The sequence below is a fragment of the Anopheles moucheti genome, chromosome 3, assembly GCF_943734755.1.
Source record: "Anopheles moucheti chromosome 3, idAnoMoucSN_F20_07, whole genome shotgun sequence".
NCBI classification, from domain to species: Eukaryota; Metazoa; Arthropoda; class Insecta; order Diptera; family Culicidae; genus Anopheles; species Anopheles moucheti.
Window position 1 is genome coordinate 91,158,718 of NC_069141.1, and position 26,523 is coordinate 91,185,240.

General features: G+C 41.8%; 2 protein-coding genes across 2 annotated transcripts; both read left to right on the plus strand.

Annotated features, from left to right (window-relative positions):
• Positions 1 to 1,575: 1,575 nt before the first annotated feature.
• On the plus strand, positions 1,576 to 25,363 carry LOC128300899 (potassium voltage-gated channel subfamily H member 7). Its single transcript, XM_053037147.1, has 28 exons — positions 1,576 to 1,651; positions 1,788 to 2,018; positions 5,536 to 5,673; positions 5,738 to 5,891; positions 5,966 to 6,119; positions 6,210 to 6,312; positions 7,080 to 7,184; positions 9,686 to 9,843; positions 9,969 to 10,037; positions 11,666 to 12,811; positions 15,528 to 15,665; positions 16,344 to 16,587; positions 16,669 to 16,850; positions 18,318 to 18,338; positions 19,881 to 20,035; positions 20,118 to 20,241; positions 20,311 to 20,431; positions 20,519 to 20,637; positions 20,710 to 20,900; positions 20,987 to 21,129; positions 21,208 to 21,401; positions 21,864 to 21,955; positions 22,039 to 22,151; positions 22,568 to 22,642; positions 23,373 to 23,667; positions 23,739 to 24,101; positions 24,189 to 24,300; positions 24,387 to 25,363. Exons 1-28 carry the CDS (start codon positions 1,576 to 1,578, stop codon positions 24,423 to 24,425), a joined length of 5,055 nt encoding a protein of 1,684 aa, XP_052893107.1. The 3' UTR covers positions 24,426 to 25,363.
• LOC128300901 (mucolipin-3-like) lies at positions 2,997 to 5,248 on the plus strand. Its single transcript, XM_053037148.1, has one exon. The coding sequence runs from the start codon at positions 3,240 to 3,242 to the stop codon at positions 5,175 to 5,177; it is 1,938 nt and encodes a 645-aa protein (XP_052893108.1). The 5' UTR covers positions 2,997 to 3,239; the 3' UTR covers positions 5,178 to 5,248.
• Positions 25,364 to 26,523: the final 1,160 nt, after the last annotated feature.

Here is a 26,523-nt window from a genome sequence, read left to right on the forward strand (position 1 = left end):
CGATGTTCATACAGTGGTATAGTGGTATACATTAACACAAAGCATCATAAATTTATGCTACACCGTGTACAAACATATATCGAATCTTTACACCTAGCATATATGCGCAAATTGCCGGCAACTAAATGTCCGTACATTTTCCTTGGAGGTGAATGAACAAATGAAACTCCTTTCGGTTCATCGCTCAGTTGGGAAATATCGCAGTAATCCGTGCTTTTCGTGAGCTTTTGCAGCTGTAAAATCTTACGCTACGTTATGAACGCATACTCTGCATAGCAGTGAGGACGTGCAGTGCAGATTAATGGCACGTCTGACCCAGGCCAGGAATATCGATGACGTCACGAACGTAGTGAGAACATTAACATATCGCAAGGGACGTGCGTGTACAATAGTTAAAAGAAACACCAAACCATTCTAATGCTCTTTTCAGTGCAAGTTTTTATATGTCCATGGCAAGAAATGAGTGAAAAGTGTCGCAAGTATACCTCCAGGAAAGAGGGAGCCCGTTTTAGACCTTTTTTGTTTTGCTATGGCAAAGCTGGAAAACTGCTATCACAGAAGTGCGCAAAAGCGTATAGTGTCACCATTCCCTAAAAATGAAGTAAGGCATCGGAATAGTTATCAACACAAAGCGTGTTATGGACATCTGCAGTGCTTACTACATGAAGTATATAAGAAATTATGTATTCCGTTCGTGAGAGCGTGAATGAACGTAAAACGCAGGCCATGAAAATGATACCTGGGCATAGAGACTAGAGCAAAGTTGGCTACGTTACCGTGTATACAGCGTGCCATGCGGCTCCATTTCGATTTTTTTTTCTTTCTTCACGTCGCAGGGACGGAGAACATTTCTAGAAAAGGATACTTTGTACGGCATTAGCAAGGGAAGCCAGTGTTTATTGACGGTGTGCAAATGTGGTTGTCCTATTTTTCTACGTTTCCCTCTGCATTCGTCCATGCAAATAATCACTGGGAACCGCACAAAGGCGGGCCAGTGGAAAGCGTTTGTTTGTTATTTGTATACATTGATGTGCTATTTTGTTGCATTTTGCCATTCATTGGTTCTATTTATCCGCTTCTATTCCATTATTGTCATGCAATTTGCTAACAACGCTTGGAAAGTTTAAGTTTTCCTTTGTTGTTGTTTATTAGCAGCCACTCAAACACACCCTACCAATCCGCCCATTTTGAAAACTAAATGCGTTAAACCCTAACCCTACCCTACCCTGGTAGGGTACAATGAGGTGCGGATTATTAAAATCAATAAAATAAAAATAAAAGCATGATTCCCACTTGAACGATAGTTATTTGCATACTCGAATGTAAGACAACCTTTTGCGCTAGGAAGGGGCTACTTTCCAAAGTGCTTCGGAAGATGTTAGAATCGGTAAATTGGATCTGTGTAATAATCAGTACCAACTCTTCCCGTTTTACAGTCCGGCAATGTGAAATGTACAGTATAATTGAATGAGAATCGTAGTAAATTTAATGAATGTGATCAGTATAATATTCATCGTATTGAAAAAATCGATTGTTTTAATAAGCATAGCGAACAACACGTATTATTAATGCACAATGCCTGTACGCAGAGGACATGTCGCTCCCAAAACAACGCTTATCGAGACAATTATTCGCAAATTTGATACACACAGTAAGTAAATGGAATCAAAGGATGTTTCTTATCGCATGGATGAGTCAAGTTCAACTTTGCAATGAAGATTATCAATTTCCGGGATCAGCCTAGAGGTTTGACTACTTGTTCCATTACTTTTCCTTTCCAATTGCAGATCGAAGTTTTTTAGTAGCAAACGCACAACCAGAATCATGTCACATCATCTTCTGTTCGGATGGATTCTGCAAAATGACGGGCTTTACCAGGGCGGAGGTAATGCAACGATCGGCATGCACCGACTTTCTGCAAGGCCAAATGACCTCGGTCGGTGTGATGGAATCTATAAGGGAGGCGCTAAGAAAAGGCGAAGAAAAACATTTTGAAATTCTTTACTACAGAAAGGACGGTAAGTTCAGACCATAATAAATTATGCATAAATGATCGGTAATCTTTAGATCAACTTCACAAAACAATGCGAAGTTCGTTTAAAAGAAAAGCATTGTAACTCAGGGCGATCATGATCCAAACGATCAATGCTAGTATCATAGACGTGCCAACTGTGTCTGGCTCGTTGTAAGGATTACTTGCGGATCAGATCAAGCCACTTGGTGGGATCAATTCGATTTACCCAACCTGTATGTGGGTGCCCGAGTATTACCCTGTATGTGGGTGCTATTAAAATGAAGAAAAGGAATTGGTCATGTTATTTTTTCTTCGGTTTATTACATATTGGACGGAACGCCGATGCATTATGCGATGATCCAAAATCGCCCAGTCACATAATCACGAATGTATGCATGTTCCACTTGTAATTGGTAAAGTAACATACATATCAGACAAAATCAAACATTTTGTTGATTGTCGTATTTGTCTAAAATCCTAATCGATTTCTGTATAACTTTAAAAAAGATGAACGAAGTCCGAAAACTGCAAGTTCCTATAAGCAATACCATCTACATTTATAGATTTATTCTAGTTACAAGTCATGTTTTTCAGCTTTTATAGAATTCTTGGTGTTTTGTTCGGTACCTTGCTAGAACACCCAAGAACTGGAAGATTACAAAGCGCCCTTCGAACACAGGCATGCTATTTTTCAAATCTTCATACCTGGTTACGAAGCTATGTTCAACAATTATTATTTACTATAAATATAATTTATTGGAACAACAAGGTCTACAAGCTGACGAACGAGAATATATATTCAATATTTTGCAATATTGCAATATTTTTCAATAAGGGTGGGCCCTTTTTCTATCCAGCCCTTTGGCACAGTGTAAACGCGCCCTTAGCTATGACAAATGTCATTTGATACTTCCTTGCTCGTGGCCACGCGAGAGGCCAGTATGCGCGTCAACACAATAATGGCTGGGTTTCAGAAGGACGAATCTTTGTTTCGATGAAAATTTATATTGATTAGTGCAATATTCACTTCACCGTCCTACAGCGCAGCGGTTCAAAATATCTGTTTTTTGAAAATTTCATCTGCATTGGAGCTCATGTTAGAAGGGAAGAGAATCTTGCTACACAGATGACAGTGCGTCGTCACAGTTGTTTATTTTTCATCAGCACAACACTGATAAGGGAAAACAAAAAAAGCTACGTACAACGCGTGATCTAGATCGCTGCAATGAGTAGTGTTTACTCATCATCCACTATCTCGAACTGTGACCAAGAAGAAAGTGGTGTATCCAGAGATAGCGGGATTAACCGAGTGCAGAACGTCGTACAAATCGATGATACTATGAGGCCCATACGACCGTACGTTTCACGCCAGAGAAGCAGCACCAACAGTGATATGGCGGTGGAAACAAAGGAACCAACCGACGAAGAAGGTATCGTTGAGTCGCCCATACTTCAAGACGCCCGCATGAACGAGATGGAGGAAAGGCTCAGACGGAAATTGCAGTTTTTCTTCATGAACCCTATCGAGAAATGGGAAGCCAAGAGACGCTTCCCGTACAAGTTTGTGGTACAAGTTATTAAAATAGTGCTCGTCACATTACAACTCTGCCTCTTCGCACATTCCCGATACACGCACGTGAACTATACGTGGGATAATACGGTTACCTTTTCGCATCTCTTCCTGCGCGGCTGGGACATCACGATGGAGGTCAACAACTATCCGCCCGAGACGGGTCCGCTTTCGGTGTACATGATCGATGAGTTCTTCAAAACGATTGATTATGCAGCGGCGGGATATGCTAATCTTCCGCAGGCGATTGGACCCTATTCCTATCCAACCGAGGACAACACGATGGCACCCATGAGGCTGTGTCTGTACCGCTACAAGGACGGTACGATCTTTGGATTTAACGAAAGCTACGTGTTCAACCCGGAAATTGACTCGCTGTGTGTGGACCTATATCAGAACGTTACCGTCAATGGTAGCCAAGCTTATCTGCACGATAAGGATATTCACATAAACTTTTCCGCCTTGGTCAAAGCGGAGCTTACATTTGCTATCAAAACGGTCAACTTTAAGGCGGCTGGGCCGATAGCGGCGCCGGATTGTTATCGGTTCGACTTGATGATCATGTTCAACAACCAGGACCACGACGGCCAAATGGTACTGCGGCTCGGAGCAGAACCCACACGGCTCGTATGCCACGGCGATGTGGAGTTTATCAAAAACTCCCAAATAGACGACGCACTGCGCAGCTTGTTAAACATTCTGGTGATCGTGATCTGTCTTCTTTCCTTTGCCCTCTGTGCGAGGGCCATTTTCCGTGCTCAGATTCTACGCCTGACAACGTGCGACTTCTTTAAACAAGCCTACGGAAAGGACCTTAGCTGTGAAGGCAAATGGGAGTTTGTAAACATGTGGTACATTATGATCGTGTTCAACGATATATTGCTTATCATCGGATCGGCACTGAAGGAACAGATCGAGAGGAAACACTTTATCGCAGACGATTGGAACGTGTGTTCGCTGCTGCTTGGCGTAGGAAATTCACTCGTCTGGTTCGGTGTTTTGCGTTATCTCGGATTCTTCAAAACGTACAACGTGGTCATACTGACGCTGAAGAAAGCAGCCCCTAAAATTAGCCGCTTTCTACTCTGCGCACTATTGATCTACGCTGGATTCACCTTCTGCGGCTGGTTGGTACTTGGACCGTATCACATTAAATTCCGTTCGCTTTCCACCACCTCGGAGTGTCTCTTCGCACTCATTAATGGTGACGACATGTTTGCTACCTTCTCGATTATGTCGGAGAAGTCATTAATGCTGTGGTGGTTTTGTCGCATCTATCTGTACTCGTTCACCAGCCTTTACATCTACGTGGTACTATCGCTGTTTATTTCCGTCATTATGGACGCGTACGATACGATCAAGAAGTATTACAAGGATGGCTTCCCGCAGTCCGATCTACGGCTCTTTGTCGGCCCAATCAGTCCCAACGATTTCTCCAGCGGTGTGTTCCGAGAGCACGAAGAGTTCGATATGGAAAATATGTCGTTCACGGACGTCGTCAAACGTTTATTTTGTTTTTCGACCACGAGCGCTGGTCCAACCGGTTACACATCATTGCTACCAAAGGCTTCATCTAGCTACGTAAACAATTAGCCAATGCCACTTCTTCTCAGTATCTCGTTATCCATTAATTTGTTATGAGCTTTGCAATAAATTTTACAAAACTATAAGACTTCGACTTGTATTATGTCCAATTGAAAGAAAGTGATGGTAGCACGAGTGCTGCTATGTATTCCACACATGCTTACACGTTCCTTTTTTGGTAAACGGTCTTATGTGTGAATGGAATGATAAATAATTGACGTAAGAAAAACTGAAGCTTTTTATCCTGGCAACAACAGACCCGTACTTTTTCTCAGTAAAACAATATAAGGCATGACAAAATGTATCACTAACATCCAGCGAGTGAGAAGGATCATTACACATTCTACTTTCATTTCCCCCTACACAGGTTCCAAATTTCTATGCTCGGAAGTGATCGCCCCAATCCGTTCGGAAGTTGATGACATCTCACTGTTCATAATAAACTTTGAGGATCTATCTAACCCCTCAAATCCCGAACCGATCGAACAAGTAAAGTTAAGTAAATGTGAGTATATTCGAGTGATCGTTCATTTACAGCAAATTACTAACGCGCCACATAACTGTTGCAGTTGATAAGGCGAGAGCGAGTTTTCGACAATCATTCAGAATCGGACATATAGCCCTTCGAGATCGAGGTTTACGCTTGGCGGGATATCTAACGCCTCCCTCCGATGCGACCCAAGATGAAGACGAAATCATTGCACCGAAGCACCCAATCGAGAGGTATGTCGTTCAAAAATATGTAAGGACACTACGTGAGACAAACTGATACAATTGTATTTTCTACTTTGTAATAGTCCCGCCAACAAGAACACAGTCCTTAAGGTGGAAGCCAACATATGGGCACCTATGTCAACACCTGCCCTGACAAGAACAAAGGAACTGGACTGTCTTCCACGCGATATCGATACACTCAGTGGACCAGGCGAGATCGTAATCACGGCACCCAATGTAGGCTACATACATACATATCAGCGCTTTAAGTGCAACGTTTTCAATGGCCTAAATTCGGTTATTTCCCAATCCCATCCATTTTTTCAGACAACGCAACACATGCGAGTGGACAGCAAGGAACAAAGTTCGAAAGACATGAAACCAGAATTTGTGCAAACTAAGAGCTTAGATTTTGAATCGCAATTAAAACGTAAGTGCGTTTTACTACGATAGAGATGGGCCCTTCATTTTTCTGTTTCATTTGGTCCTTTACTCGCTTACTCTCTTTCTCGCTGTCCCATTATCATACGCTCTCTGTCTCTCTTTCTTTACCTTATTATCCCTTAATCTTTGTTTTTCAAAATTCGTCCTCTTCTACGCAGAAGAATTTGTTTTAAGGTTATTTTTACGAGTTCCTGAAGTCTTTGGAAATTGTTTTGTTATCCACTTCTGTTCGTTGCGCTATTGCTTAATATTACGAATTTATTATGCATTGTTTTTGAACAATGAAACCGTAACCTTGTGGCCAATTCGTAATGTTTTAATACATACTTGCTAGATGTTTTTATAGCCCACAGCTGCGTTAAAAGTTTTATCTACTGGCTGGCTACTAGTTACGATTCGTGGCATCGATACGTTATAAAATCATATATTACTATCTTCGTTTCTTTACGAACCATTCATTGTATATTTCGATTGTGCGCTTTTGCCGCTTCTTCTACAACCATTCCACAATCGTATCTCATCCATCCAGAGGAATGTGCGTGCAATGAACTGTCCATTTGTAGGATTTATCGTATAATTTCATTTGGTTTTTGTTCACTTTATTTTAACGCCTCAACGCCTCCCTGTTATATAGTGACCAGATGGAGGCGTAGCGAGTTATTTCCCTTTTTTTGTTTGGTTAACAACGGACACGTCACTGCTACTTGCGGAAGTCGTTTTTCATATAACTTAACGTTCTCGGTTACTTTATAGATGTGGAAAGCGCGAAACTAATTCGCTGTTACGAAAACACACATTCCCAAACAAGCCGTGGATTCGTAGAAAAACGTGCCCATACGGTAGATGATTTCATGAGAGGTAAACTTCAGTTTATTTTCCGTTTTCTTCCTGTACGAACACTCCTGCAAAACATTACTTCGGTAAAAAAGAACATAGTAACGCTGCAAAAACCATCATTTTCGACACTTTTACCTAAACTGTTCCCAACTCTGCAGCTCTGGCACACCATACCATAATATGCTCGAAAGCAGTTTATCAAGCATCTTGCGCTAATAAGAGATGATTACTTTAAACCGACTGCCAAAGCAACACTCTTCAGCCGCGTACTTTTTTCTCCAGCAGTTGCTTGTAGGCATTATCAATACGATTTCGTTCCAGTGAGCTGTGGCTGAGCCGTCTGGGTTGGCCTAATCAGTTTCACAGGTGTCTCTGCTTATGCTTATTATAGGTATATGCACCTTCTTTATTCCTATTATTGAAAGAATAATCCCGACCAAGTGGTCATGGCGAGGATCGTGCCAGGACCTTTGGTGATCGGGAGTTGCTTTGCGCGACATTAATAAAGCAAACAAATGCAACAAAAGCAAGAGCATCTTTTGCATCTTTCACTATCAAAATAATGGGTTTGTTTTACCAACACTGTTGCGATGTACAGCACACATATAATTTAGATTCCATAATGGGCTATTAGATATTCATAATTCCGCTCTTCTCTCGCTCTCTCTCTTTCTCTTTACCTCTATCTACCTCACTGTTTCCTTCTCTTTGTCGCTCTACCTCTCTCGCTCTATTTATGCTTTTATTTACAAAAAAACAAACTCATGTGTCCTGCCCATCCCTAGCTGCTATCTAGTTGAAAGGTGTTACATCATTGCAGCCGCCGATTAGCTAATTTGCTATCAGTTTAGCATTCTTATCTCGCATTGTTCACGTGTTTTGTAGATATATCTTAATATGAACCAACCAATATTAACACCCCCTACTTAATCAATACTTACAACCATCCATAACCCAAAAACTGGCGCTCATGTACATTAACTTTTACATACAGCCTCCGCCTTAATGTAACACACATTAACCGAATGCATGTGTCATGTTTTGCTTATATCATAGTAGAAAGTATCCCCAATCCACAAACACACCGAATCACCGTATTTTGTTAAATAAATTAATCATCATCGGTTTTTTTTTAACTTGCAAAACTTGTTTATGCTGAATCAAACTCTGCCATTTTTTCAGCTGCAAAACCAATAAAAAAAAAGAAAAACCACACACATACTATTTGTAAAATGCTTCATATGGAGGGTATATTTGCTATTGTTGAAAATTTTCATTATTTTAGTTTGCTGGCTGAAACTGTATAATATTCAATCACAAGAATCAACCTTTTTTTAATTGTTGCCGAAACATTCGCCATCCCTGCGAGGTGAGTAACAGTTCTGATCAACATATTTGTTTATGCCTGTGTCCCAAACCCCCCCTAAACAAAAAAAAAAACCCACGTGTTTTTCCTACCCCGTAAAATGATTGCGCCCTTCTCTCCGCGCGGTCTTTTTGTTTCCACCTACCAAAACAAAAGAGCGCCCTCTACGTTTGCTTTATTTTTCTCGTCGTTTTGTTCCGTTGCGTTTCAGTCGACTGGCTTTAAGTGTTTTATTTTTGTGTTTTTCTTCCACATTTTTTCTTTTCTCTTTGTATGTCTCTCTATCTCTTTCTCTCTCTCTCGTTCTCTATTTTTTTTTTATATTTACCTCTTGCTTTGTGTGATTACTTGTGTGTGATGGAAGTGCGTCTTACTAGCATCTGCAATAAAGTATGTTTATCTCTGTATGTTCGATCGTCTTGTAGCATCTTGTGTCGCGATGCTGTACGTGAAGCTTAACCGTTTTGCTAGATTCTGTATGTGCTCAACAGGAGAGAGAAGAAAAAACAATTCCATGTTTAACATAAAATCGCACTTGAACGATCGAACTAGTTCTCAGCAATTCATTGGCTAATGTTACCAAATGTACAAATGTAATGTAAAATGTAAATTGTTTTGTATCGCTGTTTTGCACCAACACAATACGCTTTGCTTGCCCAAAGAATGCTCTCGCCTAGCCACCACCTGTTGTCCTGGACGTCGTGATCATAAAACTCATAATAGGAAACAATATTACTCACACATTGCACCATGGAATTCGCACACGTTGCATGTGTATGGCAAGAAAATCATGCTGTTCTTAGCCGTTTCGTTTCTAGTGGAAGCTTTACACAGTTAATGTTATACCGAGTGTTTTGTAGCGAGACATTGATTTTGTTCCATTGCAGACGTCCCGTTTTGTTCGTTCTATTTAGCTATGTGGTTATGCTGCATTGTCGTTACCACAAACCACCCCGCCGGTGTAGTGTACAAATGGATGTAATACAAAGCTCATTAAATCTTTCTTCGATAGCATTACTGCCTTCCACATGTTTAACCACCCCAACCCAATCTGCCAATAAACTCAAGCCCTTCAACTAATCGAACTCTGTGTACACTCTCTCTCTCTCTCTATCCCTCCGTGTCTATGTGTTTTGTGTGATCCTCAATCCCGCAGGTCCGGTAAATCATAATGCAAGATTGTACTTCCCTTACGTCTCATCAGAAAGCGATCTGCAGCGATACAAAGCGGTCCCTGTGAAACAGGCTGCGGCTCAAGATGCGAGGACCAGTTCATCACTTTCAAACGTGCCTTCAGACTCGCTCAAAGCTAAGGTAAGGTCGCGGCAATTTCGCTGCCAACAAAAAAAACCCAAAGTTGGGCCTTTTGCCGGGGACATTCGTCGCTTTCTATGTTTTCTTTTTCCATATTCACTCCTTAAATTATTTATAAAATGCAGGACAATGGCTCTGGCAAATATTTCCAAGGTACAAGGCAGACCATTAACATGGGAGAGAAGGTGGCACAGGTAAGAGGAGGACACCACCGCCCTGCATAAATTGTGTCGGCGCGCGTGTCGAAAAACAGAATTTCTTTTGCTCTGTTGCATGTGCTCCGTACACTGCTTAGGCTTTATGAGCTTGCGTTGCATTGATTACAGGGAATTGAGGGCTAACCCATGATCTGTTAGAGAATGCTACAACTGCTCTCCAATAAATCCTACACCTGCTTCAATGCTGCTTCAATGCCCGTTGTACCATATTTCACCGTTAGAGGTTTTTCTTGCACTGCCTGGTGTTATTATGTGAAATCCTTACTAAGAAGTCGACATCGTGTAACACAATTTACCGAGAGCACACATTGAGGGATTTTATTGCGAGAGTACGAGTAACGTTCTAATTGAAACAAACGCCACCCTTCAGCAAAGCCACGAAACGGTTGGCGGAAATAGAAAACCATACTCTGGGCACTCATTTCTATCCACAAATCACACCTGTTATGCTCTCTGCTCACATTCGTGTTACTCTGTACTATCCCACGCGACATTTACCGGATCCGCTAGGCCCCCGGATGTCCTTTTCACTCTACGCACCCGCAAACGCCAAACGGTAGGTAGCTTTGCATGTCTGCGTGCTCTCGTCTCAGTACACGACGGCTACACTCTGTAGGTGGTCAATCGCCCCCAATTTCACCCAATTTGCTAGCTGTATGTGTGTAGGTGTGTGTGTGGATGTGTTTGTGCGTTTCCGAAAGGATACTCCAGATGGAACTCCCCAACACGTCACGTCGCGCGAGAAGACGTTGTTGAGATCTCTGTTGAGCGCGCGACGCCCGCTGAGAGAAATGAAAGCGGTCCGTGTTTCTTCGGAACGAACGAATCCATTTCCACCACCCACAAGCCCCCCAACCCTTTATCACCCTCCTACTGCCCACCTACGGCCACGCGCAAAGGTAGGTGTGTAGGTGTGGAAGGATACGAATATCTTTGACTCCCTCTTGGAAAGCCAAGTGTATAAAGGACTATTCCCGACAGCACCAGCCACTAGTGGAAGTTAGGCGTTCGGAACGTTTGGTATCGGTTCGGCCCGTATCGCAGTACCGTGCCGTGCCACTTCGGTAAACCCGCTTGTGTTTGGCAGCAGAGCGACCCGGTGGTGTTGAATGGCAGGAGAATGTGCAAGTAGTGGATCGTTCTGTCCCAGAGCAAAAGGGCCTAGGGTTTCCCCGTACGCATATTTGCCAGTGAAGGTGTCGTGTGTGGCCAGGCTAGTTTGCGGGTTCTCATATTGAAAAACATAATTATATAATGTTGTGGCCTATCGGTATCTAGTTTCTGTTCTAAGAAGCAATGCTGAAGTTGTGCTCCACTGTTATGCTTACCGTTTCCCGTCGTAGCGAGCTTGTAGTAGTAGTAATAGTGAAATGGTAGCATATTGGTCCACGTCCCAGGGATTATCATACGTGGTGAAGTGATTATATGTGGTGTGGGTGTAGCACCGAGCACCTGGCATACGCCTTGGTCCAAAATTCGCGCTGTGAGAATTGTACATTACCGTTGACATCCTACCAGGTTTGGTGTAGGAGAGCTTAATCAAACCACCATGAAAGTAGCGCCCGTGGTGATGTGTACTCCGAATTGCGGTTGTTGCATTGCAGGAAGCTTCATGTCCTGCTGAAAAGCGCAACACAACCAGCGGCACAACAGAACAGAACACAACAGAACTGGCACCAAGGGCGCGGGACAGACGAGCGAGTAGTAGAGCACCATCGAGCGAGTGCACGATAAATTATGTTCGCAACACCATGTCCGAGGCAAGTTTGCGGGCAAATTCGTGCGTTGAGCTGTCGGAAATTCGCAAACTGGACAGTTTGCTGAGGCAGTGCGAAACGCTCAGTTACGATGATCTGTCCTCGGGCAGCAATGGCGAGCGAGAGCTAGAGGACTACATGGAGCAGCGCAAGCACATCCGAAGGCGCCGTAATTCCTCCGGGAACTGTATCTTCACACCGCCGATCAGTAAGTCCACGTTATCGATGCTGTCGAGCCTGAACTTTCTGAACGGTGCGCGAAAAATAATGGGCGCAATGAATAGACCGGGAACCATGAAAACGGGCACGATTCTGGACCACCCAGACGACTGCTGGTTACTGTCGCAGAAGTCTTTTACCACCAAAAGCTGTTCAAACCTGCCCAAGGGACTGTGCTTTACGCCAGCGGGTGGCACCGAATCAGCCGGCAAGTCGCTCCAGCACCAGCAGCAGGTGGACAACTTGCACAGCCTTTCCGAGACTATCCTTTCCAACATACGTAAGGCTGCCCATGCAGTGCAGGTGAAGCCAAGCAATCGAGAAACTTGTCGATGTGCAGGTGGCAACACAAACAAACTCCCACCGAGTACAACGCTGCAACTTCCAGCAAGCATTCCCGCAGCGGAGGAATTCTGTGGGGATGATGCAAAAACGATACATCGCAAGAATCAATGTCATGCCCCGGATGAAGATAATCGGATAGTGAACATAATCGAAACGCCCAACATTGTGCCGATATCGATGAAGAGTCTCAACAATGCCCTGTCGGATCGGCTGTGCTACACCAACAAGGCGCAAAGATCCTTCGACAATCGGTCGGATAAATCGATGCTTTCCCAAGCGAACAGCGTCAAGTCGCGATCAAAGTTCTCGCCATTGTCGCGCAAGGTTTCGCATAAAACCAACAGCTTCGACACGGAACCGGCCGAGGGTGCGAAAGAGTCGCTGCTCGGGCACAAGTTTGAGAAAATACTTCCCGAACCGGTGGAAACAGTAAGTTCCAAGGCGCTGGTTTTCGGACCTATGCGTTAGCTCAGTAGACCCGTCTAGATGTAGATATAGCGTTGGTATCGTACGTATTACACTGTCAAGCGTTTATATGTAAAGTAAATAAGTCGCGTCTAAACCTTGAGCTAGTAGGAGCTGAGGCGGATGGAGAAACCCATTGCACAATGGAAGTTTGGTCCGGGGATGTGAACATCAAGCCATAAGGATGGAAGGGAACGTGATCGCAGAGCTTTTCGGTGCGGTATAATTTGCTACAATCAGAATCGGAATTAGGAGTAATTAGGGAATTTCTGTGGGACAAGTCACGACTCCCAATGCTTTCGCGTGAAAGTCCGTAAATATTGAAACGCACACTCCGTTCCAAAAGCACGTTTAGGAAAGGTCATAAATAATTCCAACGCAGCTGACTGTGATAGGGTTCGACGTGGTGTGTGGCCCCCATCAGTGTGGCATAATTATTTTTACGACCTATAATCCCCAGCTGTATCGTAACTGGTTGCATTGGTTGATACACACCAGCCGCTCGTGAGCATTGGGACCAGGTGACACATGATGTGATCACAGCTTTTGACAGCCTGTTCAATTCATTCGTCCTCGTGGGCAATACCACCTCCATGGTACGCGGCACTCGTTGCAATTCTTGCCAATATCGCATTTGGCAATTGAAAAATGAATAATTTTGAACGTGTGTTCTGTACGTGCCACACCGTTCGTCGGGGCCCCCGGGTTCTTTGACCACCTCCTCGTCCTTCCAGTATTCCAACGAGAGAATTTCCTTCCCAGTATTCCAACGTACCTTTTTTATGCTTTATTACGTTTCCAAATGGTGAATAACAAACCCATATACAATACATTCTCATCGCTTTAGAAAATCACCCTTAACTTATGTTGTGTGTGGCCCCCTCGTCCGTTTGTGCAATGGTAAACAAATACATAGACACGTGTGCAGCGCAATTCCGTCACGTGAGAGGATGTGTATCCTAGAGTTCCGGAGACTGAGCGCCCTCAAAAAGGATACACACCGTCGCTGGTGCACACACATCTAAAGCGGCGTATCTCGCGCAACCTAAAAAAGGGGATGTTTCTTCTCCCGGGTTTGCGCTGATGTTTAGTGGAGAGCGAGAATTGTTACCGTGAGGACGCGAATTTTACAATGTGTGCCGTGTTGTGTCCCGTGTGCTAGTGGCTAGACATTTGCGGCGATGTTAAACAAGCTTAGTTAAAATTCCGGTGTGGTACCTACAAAGAACTCCCTCCAATATTCAAGCAATACCTGCTAACTACGGTGTGTGGTGCCTGTTCTTGTGCGAGTATAGCCAACAGGAAAGAGGTTGAAGATTGGGGTGAACAGTGCGGTGGCGTCGTCATAGTAGGAGCACGATACGTGATGAGAACTGGCAAGGACGACGACGAAGACGTTGACAAAGACAAATGACGATAACGGCATGGAATTCATAACCCTCGATCGTACCCCGAATCGCGTGTGTAATTGAGAAATCGATAATCATTCATTCCAATTGCGCTCTCAAGTGTTGCTGATTGGGAAAGTACACAGGGACACATATTTTTATATCGACCAGTTCCACGGTCGTACTATTCGATATTGAGGTGAAACACAAAAATCCCCGCAATAGGACGAGCTCGCAGCTCGCATTATCGCAGAGCATACACACCAACGCACGAGGAGAAATTTTCACGATTTGCCGACGCAATCCTAGACGCAAACTAGCTCCAATAAATTGGTGCGAAGGCGCTATTCGAGTGTACAGTTGTGTATGTATGTGTGGCAAGGATATACGATGTACGGGAGAGTACGATATGTCCACAGTACACGCTACGTAGCGTGGTGAAGAGCTCGCTCTCGCAGCATGAGCACATGCATCAGGTACTACACTACGAGCCTCAAAAGAAGGACCTAGAGGATCATTGCGACCATTGCGGTGGAGTGTTTTTAACGATTTCCGCGTGTTTGTGCGATGCTAGTATTACACACATCCTTTGGCTGGGTTCATTTTAATCGATCTGACAAGACACAACATTCCCACGCTTAATGGCCCCACCGCTAAACCACTTGACAACCTTTAGTGGCAGAGTCAACCCGTCTGTTGGCACCACCATGCTGGTTCATGAATGACACAGCCAGGGCTTGGGGAAAATCGAAACAACAAAGAGATTACACACAGCACCTACCCCACTTTTGGTGGTGGTGCTAGTAGTAGTGTGTAGTTGTGTGCGTGTGCGCTTTTGGTGCCGTTTGCTCCTCGTCGCGAAACCCGTCAGCAAACAAGGAAGCATATATGAATAAGGTTTACACCGAGGAGAACAAAATCAAACGATCGTTATCATCGTGTGTTATGAAGATGAACAGAGCACATAGTCAGGATCAGACCAATATACCGCTTATAGTGACGACGAACGAAATCGGAGCCAAGCCAAGCTCCTCGACCGCGACCAGTCTAGACTCCGCATTCAAAACCAAGTCCTGCCGAAGTTTCGTACGTCAATCGAAGCTCAACTATGAGCATCGCAACAAATCTGTACCGCAAAATTTGCAGGTCCGTGTTGAAACCCCCCCGGGGACCCCCTGCTAAGTCTTTGAGATCTCCCGCCCAACCACCGAAATCTAACCAGCCCTAACATCCCTTTAACCGACTTGCTATCTATTCCTTTCGCACACTACACCCACACACCATAAATTCAGGCGCAAGAAAAATGGTCCAGTGTACGGCTCAGTACGGATTCGAAGAAGAATCAAATTAAAATTGAAAACCATATATCCACCCACTCCAATTTGAACCTCAATGGGCTCAGTGGCGACAAAGCCAATTTGGGAAAAGAGGTAATTATATTATTCTACTCGTGATCTTGATCTTGATGTGTGATCCCCTTGCTTTCCATACGCTCTCGCCGCCCAATAGCAACAAGTTTGCCACCCAAACGCCACTCAATCCATTTTTTGAAAACCTTTCAATCACTTAATGAATCCATTTTCCTTTTTTAGAACCTTTTTTTGCTTTTAATCCATTCCCTCTGCTTATCTACCGAGCACGCAACAGCTATGGCATGTGACCGCCAAATGTACTTCTACCACCCCGGGCATGGCATTAGCTTGTGTCGATCGAAATCGAGTTGAAGTGCTTGTTATTGTGCTGTGCTATTTTAGCATTCTAACGTTATAATAATATGGTAGAAACACGTTTGATAATGTTTATATAATTTCACCGATACTACTCCCCATCCACTGGGCAGCCATCCTCGCCGCTAGAAGTAAAGCACAGGATAAAAAAAAATAGGCGTACGATGTGCAAGTTGGTGCCGCTGCTAGTATCGCATGATCGCGAGCTTAGTGAAATCGATATTTTAATTCTTCTTGCTGCGAACGCAAAAGTATTACCGTGGCCACCGGGCTAAAGTGGGCACAGGATACTGTCGCAAGATGTAGAAAGCCTTAACAATGCCATTAATTATTTCCTGCATGTATTGTTCTCTTTCCGGTTTCGATGACGCTTATTTACAGGTTCTATCGCTGGGAGCTGACGTCCTGCCGGAGTACAAACTGCAGAGTCCGCGTGTTCACAAATGGACAATACTGCACTACTCGCCATTCAAAGCGGTCTGGGATTGGATAATCCTGTTGTTAGTTATGTACACAGCAATATTTACACCGTACGTGGCCGCATTTCTGCTCAGCGAGCCGGACTATAATCAGCGAAAGAATCGAAAATATGCCGATGATCCCATTGTGATAATTGATTTAATAGGTAAATGTCGCCTAAACCACCCTTCCTATCGTCTTTATCATCTCTCTCTCTCTCTCTGTCTCTGTGTATCTCTTTTTACAGTTGATGTAACCTTCGTTGTTGATATACTGATAAACTTTCGCACTACGTTCGTGAACGGGCAGGACGAGGTAGTATCCCATCCGGGCAGAATCGCCGTTCATTATTTGAGCGGATGGTTTTTGATAGATCTGGTAGCGGCTATACCATTCGACCTGCTTCTGGTGGGCAGTGACACGGACGAGGTAAATTACTTGTGTCTTTTTTGGGAATAGAACGTACTATATAATACCACTTCTTCTCACTTTTGTACATCTCATAACATACGGTACTCATATGTAGAATACCGTAATCTCTCAATCCAAGGCTCAACTCGTCCAAACTCCAATGTTTGTAACCGCCGATGGGTTGTGATAAAAATATTATGAATATAGCTAATCTACGCATAAACATTAATCCATCCTTGTCTTGGCTATTAATTTCAAGGCCATTTTCCAAGGCCAAGGGGGTAAACAGGGCACTTCTTTCTATATGCTCTTCAATTGCCTTTTACAAACCTGAAAGTCGTCAAACAATACACGTACAGACAGTTTTACCTTGATTTTCTATTTTGCCTTTTCTACATTTCACAAAAATAACAGAAAAATCAGTCATTTTGAGGTGAAATATATCAAGCCATGGCTTGTCGTACATAGTTTTCTATGTTCCGGAAGTTGTTATCTTTGTTTAAAGCTATATTGTATCATTCCTTTAAACATTCCGTGAAATACGTTCGTTTGATGAGCAAGAATCATTTCATACAGTTCTTATATTATCTTATCTAACTCATATCTTTGGCTTCCTATCATCGTGGCTAGGTTTCTCTTAAATTTTCTTGTTTTGTGTTTGCCCGTGCTGTTATGTACCATGTATCTAATATCGTCTATCATCTGCTCACAACTGCATCGTACCTGGTTAGCATATTAGCGAAAAACTGAAGGCACAAAGTACTTTTATATAGGAAGCAATTAAACGATTAATCTATCATACTTCGGCACTTATGTATACAAACTAAGTTCATCATTCAAGTTTAGTTACGTAAATTATAATCTTGATATTACAATTCTTATGACTCTTTTCTAATACTCTTATCTTCTTAGCTTTCCTTTCATAGTACAATAGTGTAATATTGGCATGCAGTTGACGTGACACAAAGATGATAAATTTACTTCAGATATACAAATAGAATGATGCATTTCACTCTCAAGAATTCGTATCCTATGATGTTTTAAACCTTAAGAATAATTATACTGCCACACGAAAATTTTACATTGTGTTATTGATTTGACAATCGTATTGTGTTTGTTTTTAGCTATATTCTTTTTATTTCATTAAAAAAGCCCTATACTTAAAGAAATCATGGAAAACCCTGTCGTTGTCGATTTCGATCGTTTAGCTGAAGGAAAACTATAAAAAAGGCCAGGCTATCTAGGTTATGTTTTGGTTGGATTTTCTTGAAAATTATTATGAACTTCAGGCAATGAAGACAGTTGTGCACAGATGTTCCCCAAAGAGAACTCTTGGAAAATTATTACAGAAGTCATATAAACACAACCTAACCGATGCAAGCTACCATTTATTCCCAACACCCATAATCATTAACTGTAGACTAAATTTAATAATACCATGTAATTGTTATTGTACTAAATGACGCCAGTTTTTGTATTTTACAGCTTGGCTTGGACAAAGATGAGGTATTGCACTCGAGATTTTGGAAGTATACCTGTGTCTTTTGTTTACGAAACGACAACTAAACCTTTATGCAAACAATTTCTTATCAATCTCTTTATCAACTGAATGGTCACCTGTTGTTCCATTACTCATTGTATGATTTTATGACTTTTCCCTTGTTCAGTCACTAATCCAAATATATCCAACACTCACATATATAAACACTCACGTTTTGGAAAATTTTTATTATTCTTAAGGCACCAAATGAATGGTTGGCTCCAATCGATTGCTCCCACTCCTTTTTTGCATTTATACTACTAAACACTTAAATAATGTTTCTTATAGCAAAACAAAACTAAAGAAATCATCCTAGGCTTTGGCGTAACAAATGCTTCTGATGTGTTTCGCTTTATTTATTTATTTTACTGTCTACCGCATGTCTTCGCTCCGTTCGAAATATAGCATCTGTAATTATCTTACTGTAAATGGATTACTATATAGAATACTTGTATTTTATGAATTTCTATCTTAATGGCATGACAACTAGAAAAAAATATAAATCTACACATAAAGTTAAATTGTTTATATGTTTTTTTTATCTGTTACGAAATAGTAGCTAATGCTCCATGTAAATTAATGAATTTTTCGCTCGTTCATCGATATTGTTCATTAGTTAAATAGGTCGCAAGGTTGCAAATTTATCGTAACTGATTGTTTTACCTCAAAACACTGAGTTTCATTGTGCCAAACATATATTTATCACCAAAAACATTCGGCATTTTTGTTGTTATCTTTCTCAAAAGAGCATTACGAATACATTAAAAATTATTATTCTTTAAATTGATGAAGAGTTATACCGTAAATCATACATGTTGGCAAGATTTTAAACACAGTTAGAGTAAAAGTAAAAAAAAAATCATGTAAGATAACATGATGGTAATAAAGACAAAATTTATGTTGTCATTTTACATTTCCCAGATACCTCACTCCATGTAATTGTCTGAATTTGTTAGCACACTGTTGAGATCTTTTTTGTAGGACTTTATCAAGTGTCTAAAAATAAGATAGTAATTTAAATCACACAACAACAGATATCCATTAAACGAAGTTGTGACTCCAATGTCTAATTAACTTAATGGTTGGTGTACCAAACAACATTTCGTCTGAGCAAGATTTTTCATTTAAATGCTTCGCATTGTTTTTAATCTCACTATGCCATATTTAAGTTTTTTTAGCAAATTTTAATAATAACACTTTTAATGGACACTATGATACCGCTTCATAAGGCAGTTTCTGCTGCCCTCACGCTGTAATGACAAACAGTGTCAATAGTTTTGTTGTTTAAAATTACTTTGGAACATATTTATTCCATATATTACACATAATTAGCTTGTGCTCCTTTTTAGTACCATTGAACTAGTTGCATCTATGATAAACGTTGATCGTCAGTTTAATTATTGGCTTCCAATCAATCCGTGCCCACTTGTTTTGCGCTACAAAGCAAACAAAGTGTTCACAGGTCACACATTTCCTGAGCAGGCACCTTCAAATTTTCCGTTTTACAGACAACTACCTTAATTGGGCTGTTGAAAACGGCACGATTATTGCGCCTCGTACGCGTTGCTCGAAAGATCGACAGATACTCCGAGTATGGGGCAGCCGTCCTCGTACTGTTGATGGCAACGTTCGCGCTGATCGCACATTGGTTAGCCTGCATTTGGTAAGATGCTGACAATCCCGCATTGATTGCTAAGTTATACAAAATAAAACAAACGCTTGGCTATTGTTTTTAATTCCTAAAGGTACGCTATCGGGAATGCAGAACGACCTCTACTGAAGGGAAAGATAGGGTGGCTTGACGCACTTGCCCAAGATACTCAGGAGTATTACTTCCCGAACAACACCGGCGGAGGTCCTTCTGTGAAGGTATGCTAGGGACCTGGGACCTCCGACACCCAAAAGGAAGATTAATTACATGTCTTTGCTTTTCCTTAGTCTCGTTACGTCACTGCCCTGTACTTTACCTTTACATCGCTTACATCTGTCGGCTTCGGTAATGTTGCGCCAAACACGGATGCAGAAAAGATATTCACCATATGTGTCATGCTTGTTGGCTGTAAGTATTCCAAAGACACTGACATTTTCAAGGCATCGAGTGGCCATGGCATTGACCAACAAAAAATGTGTTTAATTTTACTTCCAGCGCTTATGTACGCTAGTATCTTTGGAAACGTTTCCGCCATCATACAGCGGCTATACTCAGGAACTGCACGATACCATACTCAGATGCTGCGGGTGCGCGAATTCATTCGCTTCCATCAGGTAAACTATAATTTCACACATTACACCACATTATACGGGGCCAATTGTATAATTGTCGCTTCCAACTTGCAGATACCGAACCCGCTGAGACAACGCTTAGAGGAATATTTCCAGCACGCCTGGACGTATACTAATGGTATCGATATGAATTCGGTACTTAAAGGGTTTCCCGAATGTTTACAGGCTGATATTTGCTTACACTTAAATAGAAACTTGTTAAACAATTGTTCAGCTTTTGAAGCGGCTAGTCCAGGATGCTTAAGGTTAGATATCTCTCACATCTCTCACATCTCATCTTCGGAGAAGCGGAAGCGGATATGAAAATAAACCGATCTTTTTTACCTTTCAGAGCACTTTCACTTAAATTTAAAACCACACATGCTCCACCAGGTGATATTTTGGTGCACAAAGGCGACGTTCTAACGTATCTTTATTTCATAGCCAGAGGGTCAATTGAAATTCTCAAAGACGATGTTGTAATGGCGATTCTAGGTAAATGTGCGACCTTAAAAATCCCAAAAGAAAACAACTAATTATCTTCTTCTTTTACCCTCTTCTCTATCACATTAGGCAAAGATGATATTTTTGGCGAAAATCCCTGCATTCATTCAACACTCGGAAAATCAAATAGTAACGTTAAAGCTCTGACTTATTGTGATCTGCATAAAATTCATAGAGATGACTTATTAGACGTGTTAGATTTATTCCCGGAATTTTATGATAGTTTTGTAAATAGTTTGGAAATTACATATAATATGCGAGATGTGAGTCTTTTTTCAAATAATATTTACCATTTCAATAGTGTTATCGTGTTCCGTTTTGCATTTTCTCCGCACGCTAAACGATAGTGTTGAGCTTTGTTTTAGTTCAGTTTTGTTCCCATCATCATTAGCAACAGTTCCGTAGCATTGCACGATACATATTAGCCCTTATTACATGCATAATAAAATGTTATTTGTTTTTGTTGAATCATTATGTGCACCGAAACACCGCAATGTTGAAATAGAGATAGAAGCATGTTAACTTTTGTAATGTTCTACTTAATTTGCAATCATTTATTGTAAAATAATGGGGGCGCCCGGTGCTTCATTGCACGTGCATGTATTGATATATTTCTTTGTAATTTTTTGATATCACGTACTGCTGTCTTTCTGTATGTGATGCGTGATGTAAAGCCTGATTATCAATCATTGAATGTAAAATATGATGTGCATCCGTTGTTTTAGGAAGAGCAAGCTGGTGTCGAACTTAGGCATAGGTACATGCGGACTGGATCCCAAGATCGCGAGAGTGAGACGAGATCTTACGTTAGAAAACTGTAAATGTCATTCTGTTTCCCTCATTATGCTCGCGTACAAAGTTCAACACGATTAACCGAGCTCGTTTTTTCCAATGTTCCAGCAATACTGTGCACCACAGGCCGTCTGGCAATAAATGTGATATGCCCAATGATAGAAGTTCGATAGGACAGCTCAGTACTAATTATGACGATGATCGCAAATTCTCGCTTTCCGGTAAGTAACGGAGCATATTCATTACATCATCTCTCTTTTGTCCTTTTATCCACACCATATATATCCCAAATATGCTAGGACAATTTAGAAAGGAAATCGATAGTACCTTTGCCCATCTCAACTTAGTATCTTTTTTAAACGCGCTATTGTAGCTAGCAATTGCCGATGGTTTGGCAATCGGTAGACAATCAACCGTATCCCGTATATGCTTAAAATCGCTTACCGTTTACTCTCCACTTCCCGAACTCTGCTGACGAAACCATGTCTGATATAGCGAAAAGAAGAGGTTGATCATGCTAACATAATAATGTTTCTTTCTATCTATCCTATCATCTTCACCATACAAAAAATATATCACATCATACATTCCAAATACAACTACAAACCACCCTAAATGCGGGTGCCACATTAAACAGGAATAATAAATCAATTGAAAAGAAGCATACCAGATCTTAGATCCCATAAACATCAGCCATTGACAAACCAGTGTGGTAAGCAAAGAATTTGGTTTTTGTTTGTTTGGTTCAATGTGCTACCTTTCCATTAATCATACTGTATGTTTTTGTTTTCTCGTGTGGGACAAGATTTAGATCATCTTATTAGTTTTGCTGTTAAATATTAGCTGTATTACCGTTCCGAGGAATCGATCGATCCTTCCAACTGATCCAATACAGCACTAATTGTTTTTATGTTTATTTACCGATCACGATCCGAGTGCGTGCTTCCCAAGGGGATGCTCCCATATATACACACACGAACACACACAGACACATGCACCTTCAACGCAAAACATTTCTTAATTTCTACGTTGTTCAACAATCGACATGGTTTCATATATGATCTGCATGAGCGCCGATCCTTGTTTTGGTTGTACAGAAAAAGAACAAATTGTCCAATACACGTTGAACTTTAGCTCACACCATATGATCACGTGTATGATACAATAGGCAAACAAAAAAAACATCACATTTTTATGCTCCAGTTATTACTTTCGCACGTGAATGTACGTTTAGCTTGCAAATATTGCGTTTGAATGGCCGTTCCTTTCCGTTTCCAAATAATTACTCCCAACAAACAACCAACATAAGCATTTCTTTTCGGAAAAGCTTCCCGTGTTCATGGTTGCATTAATCTTTACTCAACTTCCGCAATTGCGCAGACATGTCATGCACGTTGCTTGCAAAATAGAGTATTGTATTTTTTATCGTGTATTGATTTCAGCTTCACCAAACGAAAGCCCGAAAAGCACGCACAAGCAGACAATACCACATCTTCAAGAGCATCAGACGGCGGCCATGGTTGCCTCGTCGGTTCTTGGCAGGGCAGCAGACACTGTTACATTGAGTGCGGTCAGTAATCGTGCCTGCACATGCGGATCGAAGCCAGAAATACCAGGAGGGCCAATACGGGCGGCCGATTGCTCGCTGAAGAGTAGCCCGGATGACGATATCTTTCAGCACGCAGCACCGAACGGTAGCAATGTGGGCAAACCAACGGACCCCAAACATAGTCTAGGGTAAGCAGGGAATTTTATTACCTGTGGCGAAGCTTTTTGTCAAAGGTATTAATAATGAATTTCTTGCACAGAATAATGGTGCATCAGTTGTCCGAGCTGACGGATAGAATCGGCAATCTGGAATCGAGCCTGAAGCACGATATTAGAACCATCCTGGAAATTTTACACCAGCAGCAGCAGCTGCAGATGCAAATTCAGCAACAGCAGCATGATTATGCACAGCACCATCAGCAAATGCATCAGATGCACACCGGGAAGACAGCTCTGTCTTCGTATCAACCGTCCGAAAGTGATTTTTCCTTTGACATGTGCGGAGCACCGATAGATCCACGGGAAGTTAAGCACCACCAGCAACCACTGTCATCGCAGCAACGGATCCACGTGGCCCGTTCCGTGTCCCAGCCCGAGTGCTCCGATGATCGCAACTTATTTAAGTATGTCTCTCCGTGGAACGGAAAACTGTACATTGAGTGTAATTCGGGAAATAACACTTGATGTGTGACGTTTTTTTCTTGTTGCAGATGTTCCAAGTTTTCATCTTTCAACCATCCTTTGGAGGATACGCCCGAACAACAAAATTGGAACATATTTGCCCCTATTGCTAAACTTGAATCGTTAGACGAAATCGATCAGGTAAAATGGAACAGTCTAGGATGCAAATAATTTCCCCATGTTTGCAATATAGTTATTCCCAATTATTCCCAACTATTCATTTACAGGAAACTAAAGCTTCATCCAGTCATGATAAGATACAGTGAAGAAAACGGAAAAAGTATCATCATTCATCGTATATTACAACAACAACAACAAACGAGAATCGTCGATCCGAGTCTCTTATAACCTCTATAGTGAATGTTGGTTTTCTTTACCTATTTTCTAAAAAGGAAAAACGAAACGACAAAAATCTAACGTTTGTATATATTTCCCTACGCATAATGAAGTCAAGATAGACATAACCACACACACACACACACAACAAATGCAAACACACATTAGCACACGAACACTCGATAAACATACGAACACGAACAACACATACCCACTGGAAGGTTTATGGCAATTTTTCACCACTTATAGACAAAGAATCCATCGTTGCGTATATATTGATATAGAATCCCTCACCAAAACAACAAAAAGGCGTGAAAAATACTGCAATGTGTTTAGTTTTGTCATTTTCACTCTATATTAATCGATGCAGCAAAAAAAGGAAAAGAACAAACAACCCAAACGCTTTGTGTTGAGTGACTACGTTGAGTCTTTAAAAAAACAGCAATAATGAAAATTAAATAGCAATCTTTTTTCATATAAATTACATTTCAAACTTAATACGATCAAACGGGAAAGGGTTTTGGGGGTAGAGAAAAAAAATGGTATAGCATGAGAACGAAACAAGCAAACGTAAGTAAGTAGATGCGCAAGGTGCGAAACTGGCGGCGGGAAAAATGTAGAAAAAAAAAACAAATGAATGTACGGAAGGATAGAATTAGTGCAAGCAAAAAACACAAAAAACACATAGAGACTTACAAATATCAATGAATTAATGCAAAGTCAGCAACAAAATCCACAGCGCATATTGGAAAAGCTCATTGCCTTTATTTAAATCGAACACAAAAGAAAACAACCACAGAAGGGACGAGAACAACAGAAAAACAACAACAAACAAATAAAGTTACTGCTAATGAACTGATTTATACTACTTTACTTCTTTTTGATTGATGGCCTCATTATTAAGCATGGTCTTCCGCACCGAAACATATCACACTACTTCCAACAATGTGGAGCTTCGGTATTTTATCATTCATCATTTGTCACGTCAGCCTACATGTGCGGGTATGGGTTGTACATCCAAACACCATGTCAGCGTAAGTAGCCGTCATTTATACTGTTTCCGTTTCCGCAAAGAAGGCCAACACTTGCTTGCTAACGGATGTTTAACTAGTTGCCCTTTCCACGGTGGTGACGTGTGAACGCGGATCGGAAAGAAAGGGGGGACCTGCATGTATTAAGGGTGCCCTCGGAAAAGCCCCAAGGAAACAACCCCGCACGTACGTCAAATCGCGGCGCTTTTATTCCAATACCTTGACAAAGAGGAATGCTTGTAGTAAATAGTGTGAAGCTACAAGTAAACTTCACAAAGCTCACCAACCGCAAACACGGCGTCTTACACGGGCCAACGTGGCCCGGTGTTCGTGTGACCATGTGCTACATACACCGAAAAAAGTAATGATACCGTTGCGTGTCATCGTTTCATTTCTACCTTCTACCCTCTGGTTGGGCTGTGTGTGTCTTACAAGGCACCGCATGTTAGGAGACCCGCACAGAGTGCGCGGGGCGTGAACATAAACCCTGTTTTCCCCGGTACGCCTGGAGGAGCTGGTAGTAGCCTAGCCGCTAGCACTAAGACTGCTTTCAAGTTTATGAGCTCGCTATTATTGATTAAATTAAAGCGAATAAAAAAACCACCTACCACGGGCTCACGAATATTCATAACGGCTTGAATGAATGAGCTGAACACACTACTTTCGTAACACGCACCCTGCCGCATTCGAAGGTGGCATAAGCTTTCTGCTGTGGTTCTTCCAGTTGTGGATCTGAATTCATCGATTGTGCAACGCGCAACACCTACCAAACTAGGAAACTGTTCTAGTGCGTATTATAATCTCCCCAACTGTATGGAATGTATAGTTTGTGCTTTCATCATACAGAATCAGTATTACATTAAAACCTTACGGTGCGGAGTCGTTGTAGTGGCAAAGCTTTTGGCTTGTGCGTATCGTTTGGCAAACTCTTCACACACGATTCAAAACGGTGAATCGAAACGGGACATTTGAAGCATGCCATTCAGGACACGTGCTA